This window comes from Erythrolamprus reginae, chromosome 1 (genome assembly GCF_031021105.1).
Source record: "Erythrolamprus reginae isolate rEryReg1 chromosome 1, rEryReg1.hap1, whole genome shotgun sequence".
Lineage (NCBI taxonomy): Eukaryota > Metazoa > Chordata > Lepidosauria > Squamata > Dipsadidae > Erythrolamprus > Erythrolamprus reginae.
In genome coordinates this window covers 289140707-289164152 of record NC_091950.1, presented here as the reverse complement: position 1 = coordinate 289164152, position 23446 = coordinate 289140707, and the positions used below count along the sequence as shown (strand labels likewise).

The following is a 23446-nucleotide window of genomic DNA, read 5'->3' as shown; positions in this document are numbered from 1 at the left end:
TCCCTGGCTGCGCTCGGAACCAACAGGGCGCTGCTCTTTCTCTCTCTCACTCTCTCCCGTGAGGTGGGGGAAGGGGGAAAAAAGCAAAAAAAAACTTCTTGCAGCGTGCCCGCGCTCATCCCTTCAGCAGCGAGGGAGGGAAGTCAGAGGGCGAGGGAGCAAGTGAGCGCTCTTGTCCTCGTTGCCCTCTGCAGCCTGCCTTCCTTCTTCTTTGCCCCTGCTGAGGGACGGAGAGAAAGATAGAAAGGAAAGAGGGAGGGAGGGAGAGATAGAAAGGAAAGAGGGAGGGAGGGAGAGATAGAAAGGAAAGAGGGAGGGAGAGATAGAAAGAAAAGAGATAGAAAGGAAAGAGGGAGGGAGGAAAGAGGGAGGGAGAGATAGAAAGGAAAGAGGGAGGGAGAGATAGAAAGGAAAGAGGGAGGGAGACAGAGAGAGCGAGAAAGAGAGACATAGCAAGAGAGAGAGAAAAAAAGAAAGAAAGAGATAGCAAGAGAGAGAGAAAGAGATAGCAAGAGAGAGAGAGAAAGAGAAAGAGAGAGAGAATGAAAGAGAGATAACAAGAGAGGCAGAGAGAGAGCAAGGGAGAGAGAAAGACATAGAGGGAAGGAAGGAGAGAGAAAGAGAGCAAAAAAGAGAGGAAGAAAGAAAGAGGGATGGAGAGAGAGAAAGAAGGGAAGGAAGGAAGAGAGAGAAAGAGGGAGGGAGAAATAGAGTGAAATTGAGGAAGAGATATTTTTTTGTCCAAACTTTTCTTTAGCCCCCTCGCGCTCCCCCCCCCGTCCCCCCGTTCAGTGTTCCCCAGGATTTTGAAAATATGAATAATGTGCCGCGGCTCAAAAAAGGTTGGGAAACACTGCTCTAATCTATAGATGCACTGCAACGTTCTCTTGTGAAATTTAGCAGTTACACTCAAGTTGCAGCTCACTTTGCTAGATGGATTTCATTATTCCATATTTATTTGTTTTTGAAGGGAAAAATTCAATGAGAAATTCCCTTAATGGTTAGAACTCCGTACTAAAAATGATTGATGCATATAGCGCTTTTTCAGAGTTATAATTTAGAGAGATGAGGCATATAATGCCTAACATTGGACTAACATCACAGAAGTTTTTCCAGAGTATGAAAGTTAACTGGTAGAATCTTAATACTGAATGCTGCCAACATCCACTTGTCAGATTTGATAACCAGAGAAAGCTTAGTAGTAGCAGTAGCCTACTTTCAAGTATGGCAATCCTGCAGTCCTACACAACTAGTAAAGGAGAAAAGGTCACATCACTAAATGGAAATTATTGCAGATCCAAAAGGAGCACCTGGAGCACCAGTCAGCTGTCTTGTTAATAGTGGAGAGATAGAGTAGTTGATAGCAGTGAGGTTTAGAGGCTTCCAGCAGCATGGCTTTTGGAGGAGTTGTGGCTAATTTGTTGCTTTTTTAAAAATGCCAGCAGGCCACACAGGTAACCTTAGTAGGCCTCATATGGCCATGGCTTGTATGTTGTGCAGACCTGGAGTACACCCTTCTGCCCAAAAGTACATCCTCATATAATCATGCACTCCTTTATCTATTTGTCCTGTGATTGTGTTCCTTACGTCAGTGAAGTAGGTTGGACAGCCAGGGCTTCCTTATAATTTGATTGACATCAGGAGTGGTGGATCTGATTCATTCTACTCTACCATGATGTTAGGCATGGCCACCCAGTGTGATATCATCTTCATCTGATAATTTTCCAGTATGTGATAGTCATGACACCTTCATGCTTACTGCAACATATGCTCATGCAATTATTGTTGAATGTAAACAACTGTTTGAAATCATCCACTTTAGGCCATTGCTGGGTCTTGCATTGCTCAAAAAAGTTCCTTGTTTTCCCCCCTAAAATTAATTAGCTAAGTAACCATCAAATCATAATATTTGGTTTTAACAACATTTAATATTTACTTATTTATTTGTTTATTTGACTTCTATGCCGCCCAATCCCAAAGGACTCAGGCCAGCATACAACAGTATAAAAATTACAAAGGCAATAAAATAAGTCAAATATAACATATTAATTTAATTAATATATAAAATGTTAATTAAAAAACATAATCCCATTAACATGCATACATTACATTCAAGCAATATGGCCATGATAGTTGTTAAATTCATGGGCCCCAGGCCTGCCAGCAAAGCCAGGTCTTAATGGCCTAACGAAAAATCAATAGGGTGGAAGCAGGATGGATCTCTGGGGGGGGGGAGGAATTGGTTGCATAGAGCTGGGACAACGACAGAGAAGAACCTCCCCCATGGCCCCGCCAACCTGCATTGCTTGGTCAACAGGACCCAGAGGAGGCCAACTCTGTGTGTTCTTATAGGTCTATTACTTTCTTCCAGTTTTCAACTTGTCGCACATATATGGAAGTACAGTGATACCTTGTCTTACGAACCCCTCGTCATACGAACATTTTGAGATACGAACTCGGGGGTTAAGATTTCTTTGACTCGTCTTAAAAACCCTTTCCGTCTTACGAACACGAGTCCGAGTCCCTGGGATCTCTTACTGCGCATGGGCTCACTTACTGATGCAGGGATTCCCCTGCCTTGTGACTACCCCCAATGGGATTTCTCATTGGTTTCCTGCCCCCGCCGAGATTCCCCGTCTCCCGACTTCCAGATGAAGCGCCTGGGATTTTTCCTTGGCTTTCCAGTGGCTGGCCAAGATGCCCCCTTCCTCCTCCTCCTGGCCAGCGGAAGGTGAAGCGCTGGGGGGCGGGGTGTCAGGCCGGCCCTCCTGCCTCCCCACCAAAAACACAAAGGCAGTCCGCTGCCACCGGCAGCTTTAGCCTCCCATTGCTCCACACCGCTTCGCCCTGCCTGTCATCCTGGCTCAAGCGGCCGGCGGCGGACCTCCGTTGTGTTTTCGGGGGGCAGCAGACATCCATTGTGGAGGGGGCAGGAGGACCTTTCTGACTCCCTCCCCCAACGCTTCACCCATGATGACAGGCAAGGCGAAATGGCGTGGAGCAAAGGGAGGCTCAAGCCACCGCCAGCTTGAGCCTCCCTTTGCTCCTCGCCGCTTCGCCCTGCCTGTCGTCCTGGCTCAAGCAGGCGGTGGCAGACCTCTGTTGTGTTTTCGGAGGGGCAATGGACATCCGTTGTGTTTTCGGGGGGTAGCGGACCTCCATTGGGGGGGCAGGAGGACCATCCTGACTCCCTCCTCCAGCGCTATCCTTGGAAAGAACATTCTTTGTTGTGCTTTTTTGATGACTTTTTGATGTTAGGTATCCATTTTAGATCTTGCAATATGATCAAACCTAGAAATTTGAAGATCTCTACCGTTGATACTCTGTTGTCTAGTATGGTAAGAAGTGGAAGTATGGGCGGGTTTCTCCTAAAGTTTACCACCATTTCTATGGTTTTGAGTTTATTCAGGTCCAGATTGTTCCATTGCACCACAAGATTAATTGTTCAACCTCCCATCTAAATGTGGATTCATCACTGTATCGAATGAGACCGGTCACTGTGGTGTCATCTACAAACTTCATTAGAGAGATGGATTCAGTAACAGATGGATCATTAGAGACGCAATCATTAGTAAAGAGATAGAAATGGAGAGAGCACATTGCCTTGGTGGTGGGGTGTTAATTGTACAGGTATCTGCTTAACTTCGCCTGTTGCTTCCTGTTTGTTAGGAAGCTTATGATCCACTTGTTTTCCACTGAGAATATACCTGCCCCGTCTCCGTCTTTTTTTCTTTCCCATTTCTTTCTCTCTTGACATCTCTTTTGCTGTATGGTGGTCACTGCCACAGACACATGGCTCATCTAATAGTATGTTCTCCTTAGTGATATAATTGGCTTTTTGGAAAAATAATCCCCCCCTGGATAAATAACTGAACATAAAATGCATAAAATAAATGCAGTTTATTTTTTATCAGAGTCTTGTTATTTTTCAAAGTGCAGCCTCTTGCATGCTTCCTAAATCCTAATGCAATTCTTAGCCCGTAGGTAAATATTCTCTCTATATATCTCAATCAGAGTGCTGGAATTTCTAATACTTTAAATTATATGATGCATTTGCAACTCTGGAAAGTATGCCTAAGCATGTGTATGTTAGGAGCTAATGTAGAAAGAAATGCATGCTATGCGTTAAGAAAAAAATAACAATACAGTACTGCACTATGAAGGAGGTTTGCTTAAGAAAAATGTGTATTTTAGGACAGCATGCATAAATATGTACATATTGGGATAAACATCCTTGAAGAGTTTGCTATAATGCTGCTGTTACCATTGTGTCTTCCACAACCAGGCAGGGATAAGAGTCAGCTCAAAGAAAAGTGAAACATAAAAATTCTATATTGATGTTTAGGGAATGAAATCTTACATTTTCTTCCTGACAATTCAGAATATTTTCCGTTAAAACCACTATCACTACAAAGAAGTGCTGAGAGTGCAGTACAGTGGTGAATTTCATAGTCCTAAGTTAAATATCTGTTACTCTTTATTGACAGCTCAGTAGACTTACTCATTTTAAAACAATTGCTCAGAGAAACATGATTTCCCAATGAAAAATGGTAATACCTTTATTTATTTATTTTATTTATTTATTAGATTTGTATGCCGCCCCTCTCCGCAGACTCGGGGCGGCTAACAACAACATTAATAAAACAACATGAAACAAATCTAATATTAAAAATGACTAAAAACCCTTATTAAAACCAAACATACATACAAACATACCATGCATAAATTGTATAGGCCTGAGAGGGAGAAGGAATATCTCAGTTCCCCAATGCCTGACGACAAAGGTGTCGTTTGCAGCTATGGTAGCTTTCTATTGTTCAGCATTGAACGTATTTTGCTTTCGGACACATTTATAAGTGCAAGAACATCATGAGCTTGAACTAGAATCCATGGTGAGGATTTCAAATAGGACTCCACATTTGTATCCTTGTGCCCATATTTTTCCTATAAGTGACATTGGAATATATAGAATATTTCGCTGTTGGTTTGCCCTCAAAATATTCTAGAATCATGTTTTTCTGGTTAAGTAGAATTTGCTTACTTAATTTTTGTCATTCTGATGCCATCATCCCTTGCTAGTTGGGACTGATTTGAACAGTTCTGCCTTTTGTGGTTTCTATTTTAACTTGTGTTTCTGTTCTGGTTTATGAACAATAATAAGGCTTGAATATCCATTGCCTTTTAAATGTTGAACTAAGGAAGATGCTTTCTCTTACTTTAATGATAGCAGCACGGCGTGGGATTGATCAGTAGTGACATTTGATTGGAGACATCCAGCACATTTGCCTGTTGTTTATTGAAGTATTTTCTTCAAACAGCTCCCTCGCAAGTTAGTGGTGTAATGAAAGAAAAAGTGCTGCAAAGGAGTGTGGAGCTTTCGTGGCAGGAACCTGAGCATCCCAATGGAGTCATCACAGAATATGAAATCAAGTATTATGAGAAAGTAAGCATTACTTTGAATGTGGGCCATTCTTCTGTTCGTGTCATTGCAATATCTTTCTGTAGCATACTAACGTTTTGTCTAGCCAGCCTGCAGCCTTAACTTTGGGTTGCCATTCTGCATTATGCCATTCTGCATGGTGGAAGGTCTTAAGCATAAAACGTATCAGGAAAGACTTAATGAACTCAATCTGTATAGTCTGGAGGACAGAAGGAAAAGGGGGGACCTGATCGAAACATTTAAATATGTTAAAGGGTTAAACAAGGTTCAGGAGGGAAGTGTTTTTAATAGGAAATTGAACACAAGAACAAGGGGACACAATCTGAAGTTAGTTGGGGGAAAGATCAAAAGCAACATGAGAAAATATTATTTTACTGAAAGAGTAGTAGATCCTTGTAACAAACTTCCAGCAGACGTGGTTGGTAAATCCACAGTAACTGAATTTAAACATGCCTGGGATAAACATATATCCATTGTAAGATAAAATACAAAAAATAGTATAAGGGCAGACTAGATGGACTATGAGGTCTTTTTCTGCCGTCAGTCTTCTATGTTTCTATGTTTCTATTATTACTGACGATGATCTTACCCATTTGATTCCATCTTCTCTAATGCACAAAGAGAAGACAATAAAATTAAGCCATCATTTTAAGGAACAAAAGCTTCGGTGGATGAATTGTTGAGGGCAGCCTTAGTTGATAATGCCACAAAGCAATTAGTTAGGATGCACTACAGGTAGTCCTCAAGTTACAAAGGCAATTGGAACCGGTATTTCCATAGCTAAACAGTGCAGTCATAAAGTGTGAGGTCACATTGTTTAGCAATGGTAATCTCTACAGTCTCTGTTGTAGGTTTCGTATGTAAACGCCTCCTCACAACATCCTGCTGGCTTCCAACAACCGAACTCATTGGAGAAGTCAGAAAGAACTTATAAGTTCTAGGTGCTTTGCAAGCAAGCAGATGAGCAGATAAGTTACTTCTGCTTAGTGGAAGGACATGCACAGGTACACAGAGAAGTGCAGCAGGGTTTGGATTGCTGACAACAAAGTTGCAAAGGGGGGGGGGGGTGCAGCATAACTGTAACAAGGTTTAGAGCCCCAATTTCCAATGTGGGGCACACCCACCACAGGGGCAATTTAATTTTTAATAGGGGCAATTGGAACCTTATTTAAACCACATTAATGGCCTTTTTAGACTTCCTGCACATGAGTAGGAATTAACTTTTAGAATAGTAAGACTGATATGTCAGGGGGGAGGAGGCATGAGAATTTTAGAAATACTTAGATGGGGCGTGGTCAAAAAAAGGCTGGGAACCACTGGTTTGGAGTCATTGCTGCCAGGCCAGACTGGGGACTTACAGTGCAAACCCAGTGAGGCTTGAGGAAGGTATGTAATAGCATGGAAATTGTAGTGCCAATACAGTGAGACTCAAGGAGGACAAGGATGTGCGAGTGTCTAGAATGGCTTGTCATAAGCAGCAAAGCCGAGGGAAAATATACAAATGGCTGTGGAAGAGCAGTGTAATCCCAGAGAGACATGGCAAAGGGGTGCAGGATGTTGGGTGGCAGGAATACAAAGTGACTGGGGACAGTACACAGGTAGGAGGAGACTTACCTGATTAACTTGCAAACTTCCTTTTCCCATTGATAAAATTATTCATAATAATTATTATAATAATAATCTTAATTCGAGGTCACATGACTGCAGGATGCTCAAACGGCTGTAATTCCAAATCAGTTGACAAGTACCTCAAATGCAATCATATGGCCATGGGGACTTTGAATGGTTTCTAAGCAACCAATCACTTACTTCCCCTATCCTTAGGTATCTATTTAAATCTTGGTAGATTTACCATGGAAAATTGTATTGGATAACATTAGCTAGCTTCTTACATTTAGCTAATTCCTTGTAAATTGTTAATTTAATAACAAAATGTTGCCACAATGTCACAAATTTTGGCATTATGAAGGAATCATAAAGCTGTAGTCTTTACAGTATATCAATAGCAAATTAAAAACAAAATAAGAACTAGTCAACTGGACATCTTCCTACTCTAATTGGATCTCAGAAGTGTTGAAGTCCCACTTACAAAGGAGTATAAGTAATTCAAAAGCTTCTTGAAATTCAGAGCAGAAGGGTCCAAATACGTAGTATAAATCTTTAGGGTGTAACTTTATAATTGTAAGAAATGTTACCTTCAATTTTATATATATAAGCACCCAATACATCTGCAATGATGTGATAATCACATGTGCCATCCTTTGGATATCTATATCTGGAAAAAAAATCTTTGAGAATCCTTATAAAATGAATGGCACATTTTTTTGAAGAAGTAGGTAGGACAGACATCTTTATTGAGTATCTTTAATTGTGAAGGTTTAGTCAAAGTTAAAATTTAGTTAGAACTTTAGCATTGATATTGCTATGAGGTTATTCTTCTAAATATAAATTACACTCACATGGTGTAATTTACATAGCCTTTATCTAGTGACTGCTGCATTTAGTGTCTGTTCCAAGTTACAATGGTAATTAAAATAGTTTTTGCAGCCAATCCTTGCAATTACAACCTTTCCATATTTGTAATTTCACTTAGCAACTGCTTCATTTAATTACTATTTTCCCCTTTCTTTGTTTCTATCTCATACCATTTTTCTGTATTTTAGAAATAATTTGGAGAGAGTAAAATTTATTTTTTTCTTTAACTTTCAATTCTGAAACTGCATGATGTCTACTGTGTGTAACATTCACTGTGAATCGGGCAATTATGTCTATCAGTGGCATCTTATCAAACATGAATAACATTGCATGAGATTCAATCCTAAGGCTAGAAGCAGTCCACATTTTTCATGTGAAGAATGTGAAGACAATTTGCTGGTAACTTAAAACTGGATTGGGTGACTAATAAGAGCAGTTTCCAAATTAGGTAATCATGACCTATGAAATTCTAAGATTATGAGACTAACATGGCCTATGATAATGTAAAAATCAGCTTAACACAAATATTTCTGGAAAAGACAAGAGTAGAGTCTGCGGAGAGGGGCGGCATACAAATCCAATAAATAATAATAATAATAATAATAATAATAATAATAATAATAATAATAATAATAGTATACCTATTAGACAACCTGACTATAATACCACTGAAAGGATTGACTGAGATAACTGAAATCCCTGTCCAAACAGAATCCGACCTTGATGTAGATACCAACCCATTTAGCCCACAGGAGCACCTCAGTTTTGGGTAGAGAGTCAGAAGATAAAATAATAACATTGTAACACTGCTTGTAAGTATCATATAGCTTTAAAACGTCACCAAGTTCTTTAAAGCATTAATTAGAATTGACGATGACTTTTATGCAAACACAGTTATACTGTATGTTAGTAACAGCTTCCTCTTTGGACTCCATTTTCACATAACTCATATGATACTGTATTTGATTTCTGGAACTCCTGACACTTTCGTATTGACCAAGGCATCTGCCTTACTTTCTAGGTCAGCCACAGAATATGTTAAAATGAGAGTTATTGTGGTTTACATGGATTTCTGTCATATTCCTTTTTTAATATTAAATAATAAAAATGAACCAAATTTTGTAACTATTTGTAGTTGAAATTTTTGAAAAAGTAAGCTGATATTTAGTTGATATTTAAATAGAAAACACCATTATAATTTGACCATCAGTAAATGTTTAAGCATTTTCTTCAGATAATTTTTATAGTACAGAACTGTAACAATTTTTTGATGTACAGTAGGTTCCCTCAGAACTGTACTACAGTACTATACTCTATACTATAGAACTGTAACAAAAATGTTGGTGTAGATTCCCCCAAATAATATAAGACACTACATTTTAACACAGGGGTCCTCAAACATGGCCACTTTAAGACTTGTGGACTTCAACTCCCAGATTTCTCCAGCCAGTAGAGCTGGCTGGTGAATTCTGGGAGTTGAAGTCCACAAGTCTTAAAGTGGCCAAGTTTGAAGACCTCTGTATTTAACATGATCACTAATTTAAACTAAATATAATCCCACATATAGTATATCATTAAGATCTAACTTTCTTGGGTTTAGTGTGATATAAATAATCCAAATATCATAGATTTACTACCAATGACTGATTTACTTCCAATTTATATTTTAAAATATGATCTACCTTTAATAATTTAGTAGATTATTAGTAAAAATTAATTCAATAATTGAAGTACAAATTAACTGGGGGAAAAACTTATATGGAATCCATTGTGTATAAGTCTTGCATAAGGTGTTACCTTGTAGAAAATTTTACTTATCCCATTCCTCATGTTGGAGAAATAATAAGAATGCAGCTACCACCAAAAAAACCTTTTTAATATAAGAAAAATGATGCATATACATTTAAATGCACATAGACTTTTCTAGTTCATTATTAAAAATAAAATGAACCTGCTTGTGCTTCAGTTAATGTTAAGTGTTGCTACCAGACGTGTTCTTCCACCCATAAATGAAGACAAGGTAGTGTAAGCTTTGTAGAGTCTGCAGAGCTGAAATAAATAATTGTTATGATTTTTCTAGGTAGCTGAAAAAGAACATCTTATTTCCTAAGAGTAGGGAGGAACTTGCTGATTCCTGAACTGATACATCACAATATTTGAAACTGATTGATGAACAAGCGAAAGTCCGCATTCAAACAGGCAATGATTTTCTCTCTTCACTTTTATGAACAGCACCGTGTGCTTCCCATTAAACATTTTGTATTATTTTAAAATCTCAGTGAAATTACATTGTATTATGCCGCAGCAGAATCTCTGCTAAATTCTTTATGCAGGAGGTTTTTTTAAAAAAAAATCCCTTCTAAATAAATTGAAATAGGGTGCCAAGAGCCAGCTGTCAATTATTGATACAAAGCAAAATGAAAATCTGAAAGTTAAATACCACTCAATTGTGTATTTATGTTTGCAGGACCAAAGGGAGAGAACTTATTCAACAGTGAAAACCAGAGCCACTTCTGCTTCGGTTAATAATCTGAAACCAGGAACTGTATATGTTTTCCAGATTCGTGCTTTTACTGCTGCTGGCTATGGAAATTATAGCCCTAGATTAGATGTTGCTACACTAGAAGAAGCCACAGGTAACACTTACTTACAGTTTTTGGCAATTAATATCACCAAGGAAACCCAAAACCTATAGCAAATTGGTGGAATGAAAACATTTCTGCCTTTCTCAATTATAGTCTCATTTCTCACTTCTTAATTAAGGTTTCAAGATTTCCTCTAATTTGCCTTGAGGTTTACAAGCAGGACTTAAGTCAGTGCTGATTTTTAACTGCAATTATCAGTCTTAGAAAAAAAAAATCTTAGGGCTGTTGGTTTTTTGCCATGGATTCTTCAATAGAAATTTAAAGATTTTTTTAAAAAATCATAAAGCAACGTATGTAGTTATAAACACAAAATGATTCAATGTCTTGAGGCTTTTTATTTTAACATTCCAAACAAATGGATTGTATTTTTGGTTCACATTCAGATCACATGATTAATTCCTATTGAATCCTTCTGATTTCATAATAATTTCTTGGTAGAATCTTTATTGCTGGCTCTGAGCATAACATCTTTTCTATTGACACTGGATATATTTAGGAATTATTTTCAGATCTTATTTATATAACTCCATTGTGTCCCATTTTCCAAAGGAATAAAAACCGACCAGAACAGCAATATTTTTCTGTGTTCTTGGTTTTTAAGTTGCTCTTCTGAGTATTATGAAAGGCCTATACATTTTCTATCTTCAGTACATCTCTATAAATATTTATATTTCAAAAATACCATTAAATTTATTTAATTTACTGTGGATGCTAACAAGAATGAAAGTAGGGAATAGCAAAAGTTATCATTTATAAATAACTATATACAGAGATAGACCTTATAAACAAGAATAATTGCAAACATGTGCTACACATTATTCCTTTAGAATTCTTTAACTATTGTGCAATATTCATGACCAAAAAAAGGTACATATCTATATATCATCCAGAACTAAGTCTGCTTTGGGACTTTATACTTAGTTGATTGCTTTGTCTAGATGTAAAGTCCACTAAACAAGATGACTTCTGAGACCTAATACAAATCTTACATATTAGTGCATTTTCTTAAATCCATTTACAGCCGCAGTTACCATACCCTTACAGGTAGTCCTCCATTTACAACCACAATTGAGCCCAAAATTTCTGTTGCTAAGCAAGGCAGTTGTTAAGTGAGTTTTGTTCCCATTTTACAATCAATCTTGCTACTGTTGTTAAGAGAATCGCCTCAGTTATTAAGTTAGTTAACACGGTTGTTAAGAAAATCTGCCTTCTTTGCTTGTCAGGCAGTCTCAAAAAGTGATTACATGACTGCAGGACACTGCAACTGGCACAATTACATGCCAGTTGCCAAGCATCTGAATTTGGATCTCACGATCATGGGACGCTGCAACAGTCATAAGTGTGTGAAATCTGATTATAAGCTATCTTTCTTTAGTGCCATTGTAACCTTGAATGGTTGTTTGTCGAAGACAACCTTTACTTTGATATAGGCCTCATGTTCCTCTCCCTCTTTAATCCCTTTCCCCTCTCCCCATGTCTATCTCATCCTGTTCCCTTACTCTTGGAAGAGTTTGGACTTACTTTGGTTTTGTAATTAAGCATTCATTTGAAAAAAAGGAAAATGTTTGGCAGCCATCTCCAGCATATTAGAAACCGTAGTCTGCCCAAGTTAAGAAATTGAAGATAGAGCCTATGGGGAGGGGAATTTATGAAATGAGGCAAAGATTTACAGCACGTCTATTAGAGATTATATATGAGAAAAAGATATTTCAGTATCTGAGATTATTCATTTGAGTATCTGAACTTCTGGAGATGGTATATCAGGGGTGGGTTCTAACTTACCTTGCTGCCTGTTCGCTTGGCCCTAGTGCACATGCGCAGTGGCAAAAAATAAATAAATAAAAAATTAAAGCAAAAAAACCAAAATGATGATGCATTCGTAGTGCAAGAAAGTTGGCTTCTGTGCATGAGCAAACGGGGGGGGGGGGCAGAAAAAAATTGGGGAATTTTTTAAAAACAAAATTCAAACAAAATTTTTTAAAAAGATGATTGCCTGCACAGACTGGCACTGATTGAACCGTTTCCGTGACATCATTGTGATGTCACTAGCGTTTTGCTACTGGTTTGACCGAACCCACCTCTGTGATGTGAGGAAGACAAAAATAAATATTCTAAGCAACAAAAGATTTCATTATTTCTCGATGAAAAAAAAATTCCTTCCAAAACAACAAAATGCATGGCCAAATGTTTTTTTATTAGGCAATGAAAAAAATAGTCCTTTTGTTACTTTATTCCATCGTCATTCCCACATGCCTTAACCTTTAAGAGGACCTGGTTTTTCCATTATTGGGGGATTTCTGTTTCTCACCTGACAGCTGCTCTTCTAGCATCTTTCCAAACTCCATTTTCCCCCTAAGAGTTGGAGCTGCCGAACAAAAGAACATTCATATCCATTCATTCTCTAGAGACCTTTGAGGAAGTCCCATGCAGGACTATGCAGAAATCCACTGAAAAATAAAACTAATGATGCAACTGAAACTTCATTTTACACACAGCAATTTTGTTTTAACTATTACAAGAAAATGTAACAAATGTTTTCCATATCTGTTATTGCTTGCTAAATTGAGGGTAAAACAACAGTGCTGGGAATAGATAGAAAAGGAATGTACACACACCAAGTGTGAGGGAAGCAGAATACTGTGTTTTTAATTTTATTTTTATTGAATGATGCTTAATTTTGGGTTTCCAGGAACTGTGGAACCTAGACCTATAACAAAGGTTTTGATCCAGATGGTGCCACTGTTTCTAAAATGGAGCATAGATTTGCATGTTTAGTCCATAAGCTTCTGCAGATTTATTTTTAAAAATTATATTCCACAATTGCTACATTGTTCAACCAAAATGTGCAGATTTATTTAAGCAATTGTATTGGCTGGCAGAAATGCAACAGATCCCATTTCCTGACATAAAGCTAAAATAATGAAAAATCTATATGTGTTGAATGTTTTTGCTGCTCAGACAAAGTACCTTTCTCTAACTGAAGATGCAAATTTGATTCCTGCTCACAAATAATGGATACACATTTTGTGCAATAAATGAAATCATGAAATTTCTACGAACTGATGAGATGACAGATAGATAGATAGATAGATAGATAGATAGATAGATAGATAGATAGATAGATAGATAGATAGATAGATAGATAGATAGATAGATAGATAGATAGACAAACAGACAGACACACAGACACACACACAGACAGACACACAGACAGACACACAGAGACAGATGATGGAGCAGTCTTAATTTTCTTAATGTTACTTCTCATCCTTGCCTGCTTCTTTCCCTAATACAGCCACTGCCGTTTCCAGTGAACAGAATCCTGTAATCATAATAGCTGTGGTAGCTGTGGCAGGCACAATTATCCTGGTATTCATGGTTTTTGGCTTCATCATTGGGCGAAGGTATTTAAAATATTAAGATGTTTAAAATAGACAAGAATTGGAAAAACTCAAATGCACATTAATCATTAGCAAACAGCTGGTTTACTGTGTATAGATACATCTGTACAGATTCTTGCTTGCCACTGGTTAAGCAGCTTTATATGGATTGAAAGGAACAAAAATTTCAGATCACCATGTCCTTTTGCCAGATGTAGCTAATTCAATTCATATCCATAATACTAGGGTTTTTTATGACTGTTATCAAAATATATGTTGATATATATATTTAAAACAATTTTGGCTATCCTAAAAGACAAATTCCAGGAAGAGTCACTACTTTTTCTAACTGCTTATGACAAAAGACCTAAAAAAATAATCTGTACTCCATTTTTCATTGAATCCCATCATTTGTCTCTTCCGAGAGTTCTTTGAACAAAAACAGTAATATACTGCAGAATATCAATCATTCAATGGTGATCATGAATACTTCTTGATTCATAAACCATCAGCTATAACATTGCACATATTTTAAAGCATCATGTAAAAAACATAGAAATATATTCCTATTATATTTGTATTATTATTTCTATGAACGTAATATAATTCTAGGTTTTTTAAAATCTGTCACAGCTTTAATTAAAAATTGTTTTCTTCCCGTAGACACTGTGGCTATAGCAAAGCTGACCAAGAAGGAGATGAAGAACTTTACTTTCATTGTAAGTGCTTTGCTGTTATTTCATCCAGGAGATTCCAGGCCAATTACAGTAGATTGGTCCTGGCACTAATAGAACAGTGACAGTGTTAAAAGAGCATTTTTGCTGAGAACAAACATTTTAAATTTGTGTAAACCACAAATGTAAAGTTTTTTTTAAAATGTTCCAAAGTAACATCGTAAGATTTCTGGGTTTTGATATACAGGTAGTCCTCACTTAGTAACCGTAATTGGGATCTGCAATTCCATCACTAAGCACCCCAATTGCTAAACAAAAAATCCTATGACAGCCAAGGGCTTTATGACCTCACTCACCTCTTTAATTGTCAAGTAAAGCGTAATACTTGTTAAGCAACAGATGTGATTACGACTTCCTTTATTTACTCTGCTTATTGCAAGCCAGTTGCAAAGCACACAAATGGTGATCATGTGTGACTGTAGGACACAGCGATGGCCATGAATTCATACCAGTTGCAAAACGCCTGAATGGCAATCAGTGACTGTGGGATGTTGTGATTTTTATAAATGCAAGGATTGATCACAAAGCTGCTTTTTTTATATACCATTGTAACTGTGACAGTTGCTAATCAAGGCAGCCAGTAAGCGAGAACTATCTATATGCTTCTTTCCAGTTCACAAACTTTGGATGAACATGCAATAGTTTCTTAATCATTCTTCTGGAACAAAGATGATTGATGTAATTAATAATTGTTGGCCCATCAAATTTTTGATTATGACATTTATATATTTTGTCAGTTGTACCCAAATTGAAAAACTAATAATGATGAAAATAATAATGTAATGAACATCACATAATAATGTTTCTTTCAAAATTTGTTTTCAGTAAATAGACAGCATGAAATGCGAAAGTGTTTTATGTTGAAAATAGTCCGATCAAGTTTTAACTTATCCGTGAACTGTATCAACTAATTTTAGTGCATATAGACATGAACTGAATATTTGAATTGTTTAAAGACAATATTAGTAATTGTCGATGTGAATGTAATCTTGTGTACTAATAATATGTGTACAGTAATATATTTATTTCATTAATTCTGTAATCCTCAACATTTCCATAGGAATAATGACTATCTGAATATGTATCCATCAGATTACAAAGTTTTCTAAATTTTGTCAATTTGCTACCCAGAAGCCAAGCAAATATTTGATAGTTTCAAATTAAATTAATATTTATTTAAATTTGGAGTTCGATTTTCATTGTATCAATATTTCTGCTGTGTTTTATATTTTGTACTCTATTTTATTGTGAGTGGCAGCAAATGCTTATATAAGCAGAAAGATGAGTAGAAATATATAGGACAAAATTGTATATTAGGACAAATTGTTTATGAAATATGGATGGTTAGAAAGTGAATAGAAAATATACATGCCAAGAGAAATATGTATAATAGTTCATTCAGTAGTTTATGAAAATATTTTTCTACATATGAAGTGATGCAGAAGAATACAGTTGGAAAAATAAGTATCTGAGCAAAAGTGGAAATAACAGATTCATTCATCACATTTAGGACGTCACATCAACAAGAGATCAGCTGTGAATGCAGATATATGCAGGATGATAATTATTTTAATCAATGGAAATTTTTAGTTAAAATCCTGGAATTTCAGAATAAGGTGAAATAATATTGAATACATCCAAGAGCTGTGGTCCAGATTATATGTTCACTCTGCCAAGCCACCTGGATTTAGCTATTTCCCCCCACCAAATTTAATAACTAATGACAATGTTAATCACACCCTAATAGAAATATCTGGTGTTCATGTCCATACAATAAATAAAAATTCCTCCTCAACCTGCTGTCCTTATCTTGCAGTTTCATGATTTGGTGCAGACTTATCCATTTCTCATAATATGAATGTATAGTGAAGATATCTATTTACATTTTCTGCTCCCTTATTTTGAAAATCTGTTGAACAATCAAAAGGTGAATGGAAAATAGAACTATATTAAAGACAAGCTACAGAAATTTATAAAAAGACACCATTCAGTATCCTTATAGCTAAAGAATTAATTCAAAAATGCCAACCACAGAAATTTTACTCTAGCAATTCCTTGGTGCTCATTTTGGATAGAGTGTGCAGTTCAAAGGATTTCGTAATGCACAGGAGCACATAAGAAACAACTATTTTCACACTGTAAAAGCAGCTGCCTCTTTTCTCAGCTTAAGCAACTGCTTCAGAAATGGTTCCTAATTGTTTCCACATGTGTGTTCACATAAGCCCACATTGCTTCTTATAAAAATTAGGAAAGAAGTGTTTTGTACAGTTCCTCACACATTCCAAATTACTTTTTTTAAGGATTTGGTTTTTGGTAACTGGAGATTCAGATCCATGTTAAATCAGCGTTTATATTTTCCTTTTCCTGTATTTGTTCAGCTCACATGATAGCATTAAAATCAATGTATGGCATTTTATTGGTTTCCCTCCACTGAAGGAAGGCTATCCTTTGATGACTGTGCATGGGAGGTAGATTTTCGAGAAGCCAGCAGCTGCAAGTGAAAAAAGGGGAAATTACTGAAATTCTCCTTCTTGATCTCTAATGGAAGCCTTCCCTCAGCGAAGGAAAACAGTGGGTTTCACTCTTCACAGAGCACAGGTTGAAAACATCCTGTCTAAATCAAGCCTTATGGAAGACAGTAAAGAGGATTAGAATTACCACATTCTCATTTGTTTTAAAAATAACGCAACGGCAGATATCCCACTGGTGAAATGGAACGTTACTAAGAGTGTGAGAGGGCTAATAATAGTGTCTCATTTTAGTTGCAGTGAGAATATTCACATATTTAAAATAATTATTTTTAAAAAATCACTTACAAGTAATATCTGAGAAGAAAGTGCAGTTAATTTTTATTTTATTTTTTTTTGGGGGGGAGGGCTTTCATGTATATGTGTTTTTAAGGGAAAGTGCTAGCCAAAATGCTTTTCCTCAGCACTAATTTTTAAAATGATATATTTTGGGGAAATTATAAATAAGTTAACATCTTAGTCTTAATTGTTAGAAACTGATTTTAAAAATAATGTTTTATTCCTTCTCTGTATTCCTTTCTACAAGCTCAGTTATCCAATATTAAGGGGAGTTAAAGGCAGATTATCTACCATAAGTTTTTACCTTTCCCCCCCTTATTTTCTCATCTAATTATATTTTTTTCAGAGACGTTAGACAGAAAGCATAGTTTTTAATTTGATATGGTCATTGTTTCAAAATAGTGTGCTGTATTCACTACAGGTGGTTCTCAACTTATGACCAATTGCTAAAAGTTAAAGCATCTTCAAAAGGATGTTTTATGTCTCATAAAGTACTTGCGTATGTTGTAAAATGTCATACTGCCATCCTCACCCCATCCTACAGTGCTATGCCTGCATTTCAAGCCCTTGGTAAACAGTTCGCATTTATGAACAGAAGCTAAGTGCCCCACAGTCATGTGATTGCATTTGCAGGCTTCTCCAGAAAGTCAGTTTGCAAGCCAGCAGGATATATTGCAATCACAGAGGGATGCTGAAATTCTTTTTGGGGTTTTAGGAAGGGAAGGGAATCCTGAAGATTTCTGCTCCCATCCTGAACCACCAGACAGGAGTTCCCCTCCATGCACAGAGAGAAAGATAAATCCCTTTTACAGCTCCAGGGATAGAACTGAAATCCTTAGATTTCAGATCCATTACTGCAGTTCCATTAAGGATTTTCCCTCTGTTCAGTGATGGGAATAGAACCTCTTCATGGGGCTGCAGGAATGGATCTGAAATCCTAAAGATTCTGGTCCACCAAAAATTTTGCGTCCCTGTTCATAAGGAAATAGAATTTTTTGGGGGGTGGAATATTTGAGAGAGAAAAGGCTGCTGAAAAGGATTTCAGCTCTTTCAGTAGGCAATTCTTTTACTCCATCAATTTAACAATCCAGGAATTTGCCTAATGACCACAACTGTAAATGCCAGGTTTGGGGTCATTGAATGAAGCAGTCACATGGATGTCTTGCTTAATAATCATTTCACTCAGCAATTGAGATTCCAGTCTCAATTGTGATTGTAGGTCAAGAATTACAGGTAATCATTTCAATTTTTCATCTTTTTGTTCCTGCACAATCCAGACAGTCTGCTGACATATTGAAGAAATTAGACTTCATTTTTGATGGTTAAACTATAATAGCAACTCTTTAACTAGCTCATAGCACAATATTGGACAAAATATCTAATCTTCTCTCTTAGTTTTTAATGGGTTTTTTTTTTACCTTTCAGTAATCTCAATTATTACATTTTAAACGATATAGAAATATATAGTGGAAAAGTTAAGCAATTCCCAATTTACATTTTGTTTACACTTTCTGTTTTCTTTTAGCAGTGTCTTTGCATCTGAACAACATTACTTCATGTTGATATGCCAAGAGAGCTTTAGCATGTCAAAGTGTTTTATGACAGCTTGAATAAAGTACCATCAAAGAACCATTTGAAATTCACAAGGTTACCTCCAATTCAGGCCCTTACTATAAGTACAAGGAGAAGGTTCATTCTCCATCTGCTTGCCTGAAAGCATAAATTTGTTTTTCAGGCTCTTCCTTTTTCGTTTGGAACATAAGAATTACTATCTATCAACTCCAGAAACTGAGCCATTATCATTAGTACTAATCATATTATTATTTGACTTAGTCAAAAATGCTATGCATAAAAATTAACATTTGCAGAATATTTGCATAATATCTATACTGCTGAGTCAAAGTTGACTCAGCCTTCCATCCTTCTGAGATGGGTAAAATGGGGACCCAAATTGTTGGGGGCAATAGACTGACTCTGTAAACTGCATAGAAAGGGCTCTAAAGCACTGTACAGTGGTAAATAAGTCTAAGTGCTATTGCTATTTCTAGCATTGCATTTCCATGTAGTTATATGAAACAGATATGACAATTGACACCTATAATAATTCAGATGCTACAATTGTTCATTTACCAGGGGAATAAATTTCACTAAACACAAAAGGGATTTGTTGCTGAGAACATATATATAGATCTATTGGGCATGCTACACTTAGCAGCAATTTGGAAAGTGTGGAAACCAATGTCTAAACATTTCTCCTTATGAGTCTTCAGTATTATTGTCATTTTCCCCTCTGGTTATTGTTGTTGATGTTGTTTTTACCAAAGCAGAGCATTGTTATTATTTTCCTCATTCCTGCCCGACGCCTCCCCTTGAAAAAAGTAGTCTTTGTATTTCAACAAAAGATGTTTTCTGGAAAATGAATTAATTTCCCTTTCAGCCAGATGGATAATGCAGTTTTGGGGGATGACAAATTAAGAGACTTTTGGTAATGCTGATGACAGTCTTTGAAGAGAGCAGCATATAAATCCAAATAATAAGTAAATTAAATAAATAAATATTCACCCTTGGGGAATTTTTGCCAGAAACTGGAAGTAAACACCAGAAAACAAAAAAAAAATGTCACAAATCATGACCATGTGACCATGACAAGGTGCAAACGAGCAAATTGTCAAGTGCCCCAGAGATAACATGGTGGGGTGGGGGAGCAACAGCTGGCATTAAATTCAAGAACATGTCATAAGTAGCTCTGTAGAGATCTATCCTATGAACAGTCCTTAATTGACCAGTCGTAAGTCAAGGACTAACTGTACTGTTTTTATGACCAAATATAATTTGTCTAGTTCCTAACTAGGAAAAAAAAATAAGTACGGTTTGAACAATGCCTGGCATAGTTGCCTATTCTGGAAAAGAAAGGAAAAAATGAAGTGGGGCCTTATTTATTTATCTGTCTTCTATTTCACCTCCCTGTAAAACTCTTTGTTGGCCAAAAACAAAAGCAAATCTGAGTTTTTCTGGAAAAATAACTTGATTACTTTATATACCAAATGTTTTCTAATGCAATCACCCTGCTTTCTCCTTGTGTACCTATGAGAGATCCAGATGAAAAAAGAAATCCCATTTATAAAATGTATTTATATTGCATTTATATTTTATTTATATTTTTTTGATAATATAATTATAGAAAATCTGTTAAGGAAGAAAAACCAGAATGTCTTTACAATAATGTTTGATTATTTCAGCTAGGATTCCCTCATGTGGAAGCGCACTTGGGTTAACAAAAGCTTCCGAGTTCTAGGGAATATTTTACATAATTAAATCTCGGGGTTGGATGCAACATAAATGGTTTGCTTCATCACAGTCATGCTTTCTTACATCATTACAGTTAAATTTCCAGGCACCAAAACCTACATTGACCCTGAAACCTACGAGGATCCTAATAGAGCAGTCCATCAATTCGCCAAGGAGTTAGATGCTTCCTGTATTAAAATAGAGCGTGTGATTGGTGCAGGTAAGGTGACTGGCTTCATATGCGATTCTTGTGTCTAGGCAAATCAAAACTCATATTTCATGATGACAGGCAAATAATTATATTTACTTATGTAGCTTTTGGATTACATCAGGGTATTAGAGGCAATGGATTGCCCATATATGTAAACCAAATATGTAAACAACCTGGTGGTCCCAAATATTTGTTTTTATTTAGGAAAAAAATAAATACTTTTGCCTGTTGTAATTCAAATACAGTGATATCTTGTCTTGCAAACCCCTCGTCATAGAAACTTGTCTCTTCTTCCAAACTATTTTCACCTTACAAACCCAAGCCGCCGCCACTGGGATGCCCCGCCTCCGGACTTCTGTTGTCAACGAAGCACCAGTGTTTGTGCTGCTGAGATTCCCCTGAGGTTCACCTCCTTGGGAAACCCCACCTCCGGACTTCTGTGTTTTTGTGATGCTGCAGGGGAATCCCAGCAGCACAGAAACAGGTGCTTCGCTGGCAACAGAAATCCGGAGGTGGGGTTTCCCAGCGAGGGGAACCTCAGCGAAATCGCAGCATCACAAAAACATGGAAGTCCGAAGGTGGAGTTTCCCATGGAGGGGAGCCTCAGGGGAATGCCAGCAGCGCAAAAACGGGCATTTCAGCTGGCAAAAGGGTTGAGTTTTGGGCTTGCACGCATTAATTGCTTTTCCATTGATTCCTATGGAAAACATTGTTTTGACTTACAAACTTTTCACCTTACAAACCTCGTCCCAGAACCAATTAAGTTCGTAAGATGAGGTATCACTGTAATTTGTTTTGGTTTACCTGTTCTTAAAAGAAAAAATATATTTGAGTTCAAATGCAGATTCCTTATACACTTCACCAAATGCTTTCATTAAATTATAAATGGAATGTATGTCCATATAAAGGATATTTCCATGAAGTTAGCTCAGATTTGTCCAACTAGGAATTGGCTTATAGAGCCATCTTTTCTTCAGGGAATTTTTTTGGTGCCATTTCTAAGATTTCATTGCTACAAGAAGTTCTTGTCTTGGCACTTATGAGTGATTGTAATTGTGCTGTCATTACATTGCTTTCCTTCCTTTTTCCACATACTTAGGCAATGGTGTTCCGTGCTTTTGAAAACCTGTTTCAATTTGTTTGCATTAATAAGAGATGTGACACATTCATTACACTAGTTCATGTAGTGAAATTAAGTATCCATGGGCAAGAAAGATGTCAAATACCTAAGACTCCTGGAGGAAACATTATTTGATTTCCTGTTGTTTTATGGTATATCTTTAAAGACCTTTTTTTTAAAAATCACCATTGCAGTAGTGTAACAAGCACTATAATATATACAAAAGCTTTTCTTAAAAAGAATATCTGAAAGACAAATCTTATGAATATTTTACATAGAAGTAATTTCCACTCACTTCAGTTACTTATATTATTTATTTATCCATAAATCAATGATTGTATGAATGTAGTCACAGGAATCATACGACCTTCAATTAAAACTATATTCCAGTATATATTAGAAACATAGAAAGTAGAAACATAGAAGTCTGACGGCAGAAAAAGACCTCATGGTCCATCTAGTCTTAGGATGGATATATGTTTATCCCAGGCATGTTTAAATTCAGTTACTGTGGATTTATCTACCACGTCTGCTGGAAGTTTGTTCCAAGGATCTACTACTCTTTCAGTAAAATAATATTTTCTCATGTTGCTTTTGATCTTTCCCCCAACTAACTTCAGATTGTGTCCCCTTGTTCTTGTGTTCACTTTCCTATTAAAAACACTTCCCTCCTGAACCTTATTTAACCCTTTGACATATTTAAATGTTTCGATCATGTCCCCCCTTTTCCTTCTGTCCTCCAGACTATACAGATTGAGTTCATTAAGTCTTTCCTGATACATTTTATGCTTAAGACTTTCCACCATTCCTGTAGCCTGTCTTTGGACCCGTTCAATTTTGTCAATATTTTTTTGTAGGTGAGATCTCCAGAACTGAACACAGTATGCCAAATGTGGTCTCGCCAGCACTATATATAGCGGGATCATAATCTCTCTCTTCCTGCTTGTTATACCTCTAGCTATGCAGCCAAGCATCCTACTTGCTTTCCCTACCGCCTGACTGCACTGTTCACCCATTTTGAGACTGTCAGAAATCACTACCCCTAAATCCTTTTCTTCTGAAGCTTTTGCTAACACAGAACTGCCAATGCAATACTCAGATTGAAGATTCCTTTTCCCCAAGTGCATTATTTTACATTTGGAAACATTAAACTGAAGTTTCCATTGCTTTGACCATTTATCTAGTAAGGCTAAATCATTTACCATATTACAGACGCCTCCAGGAATATGGATTCTGAATCAGAATCTATTTTAATGTATGATTTTTCAATTGGACTTCACAAAACCTCCATAAACAGCATTTGAATAGCTGTGTTACCACTGTGTTCCCACTATACTTATAAATAC

At 36.7% G+C, this 23446-nt stretch overlaps 1 protein-coding gene across 2 annotated transcripts in view; it reads left to right on the top strand.

The window, feature by feature from the left end:
• The window catches only part of EPHA7 (EPH receptor A7), a 212558-nt gene that overhangs the window by 159462 nt on the left and 29650 nt on the right, over positions 1 to 23446 (top strand). Inside the window, exons 6-10 of one of the 2 annotated variants that reach the window (XM_070733225.1) lie at positions 5319 to 5443; positions 10383 to 10551; positions 13856 to 13964; positions 14604 to 14659; positions 20876 to 20989. In XM_070733225.1, the coding sequence (XP_070589326.1) occupies positions 5319 to 5443; positions 10383 to 10551; positions 13856 to 13964; positions 14604 to 14659; positions 20876 to 20989 (573 nt within the window). Of the gene's footprint in view, positions 1 to 5318; positions 5444 to 10382; positions 10552 to 13855; positions 13965 to 14603; positions 14660 to 20863; positions 20990 to 23446 lie in introns of both variants that reach the window. The other variant, XM_070733224.1, reaches the window with a different exon arrangement.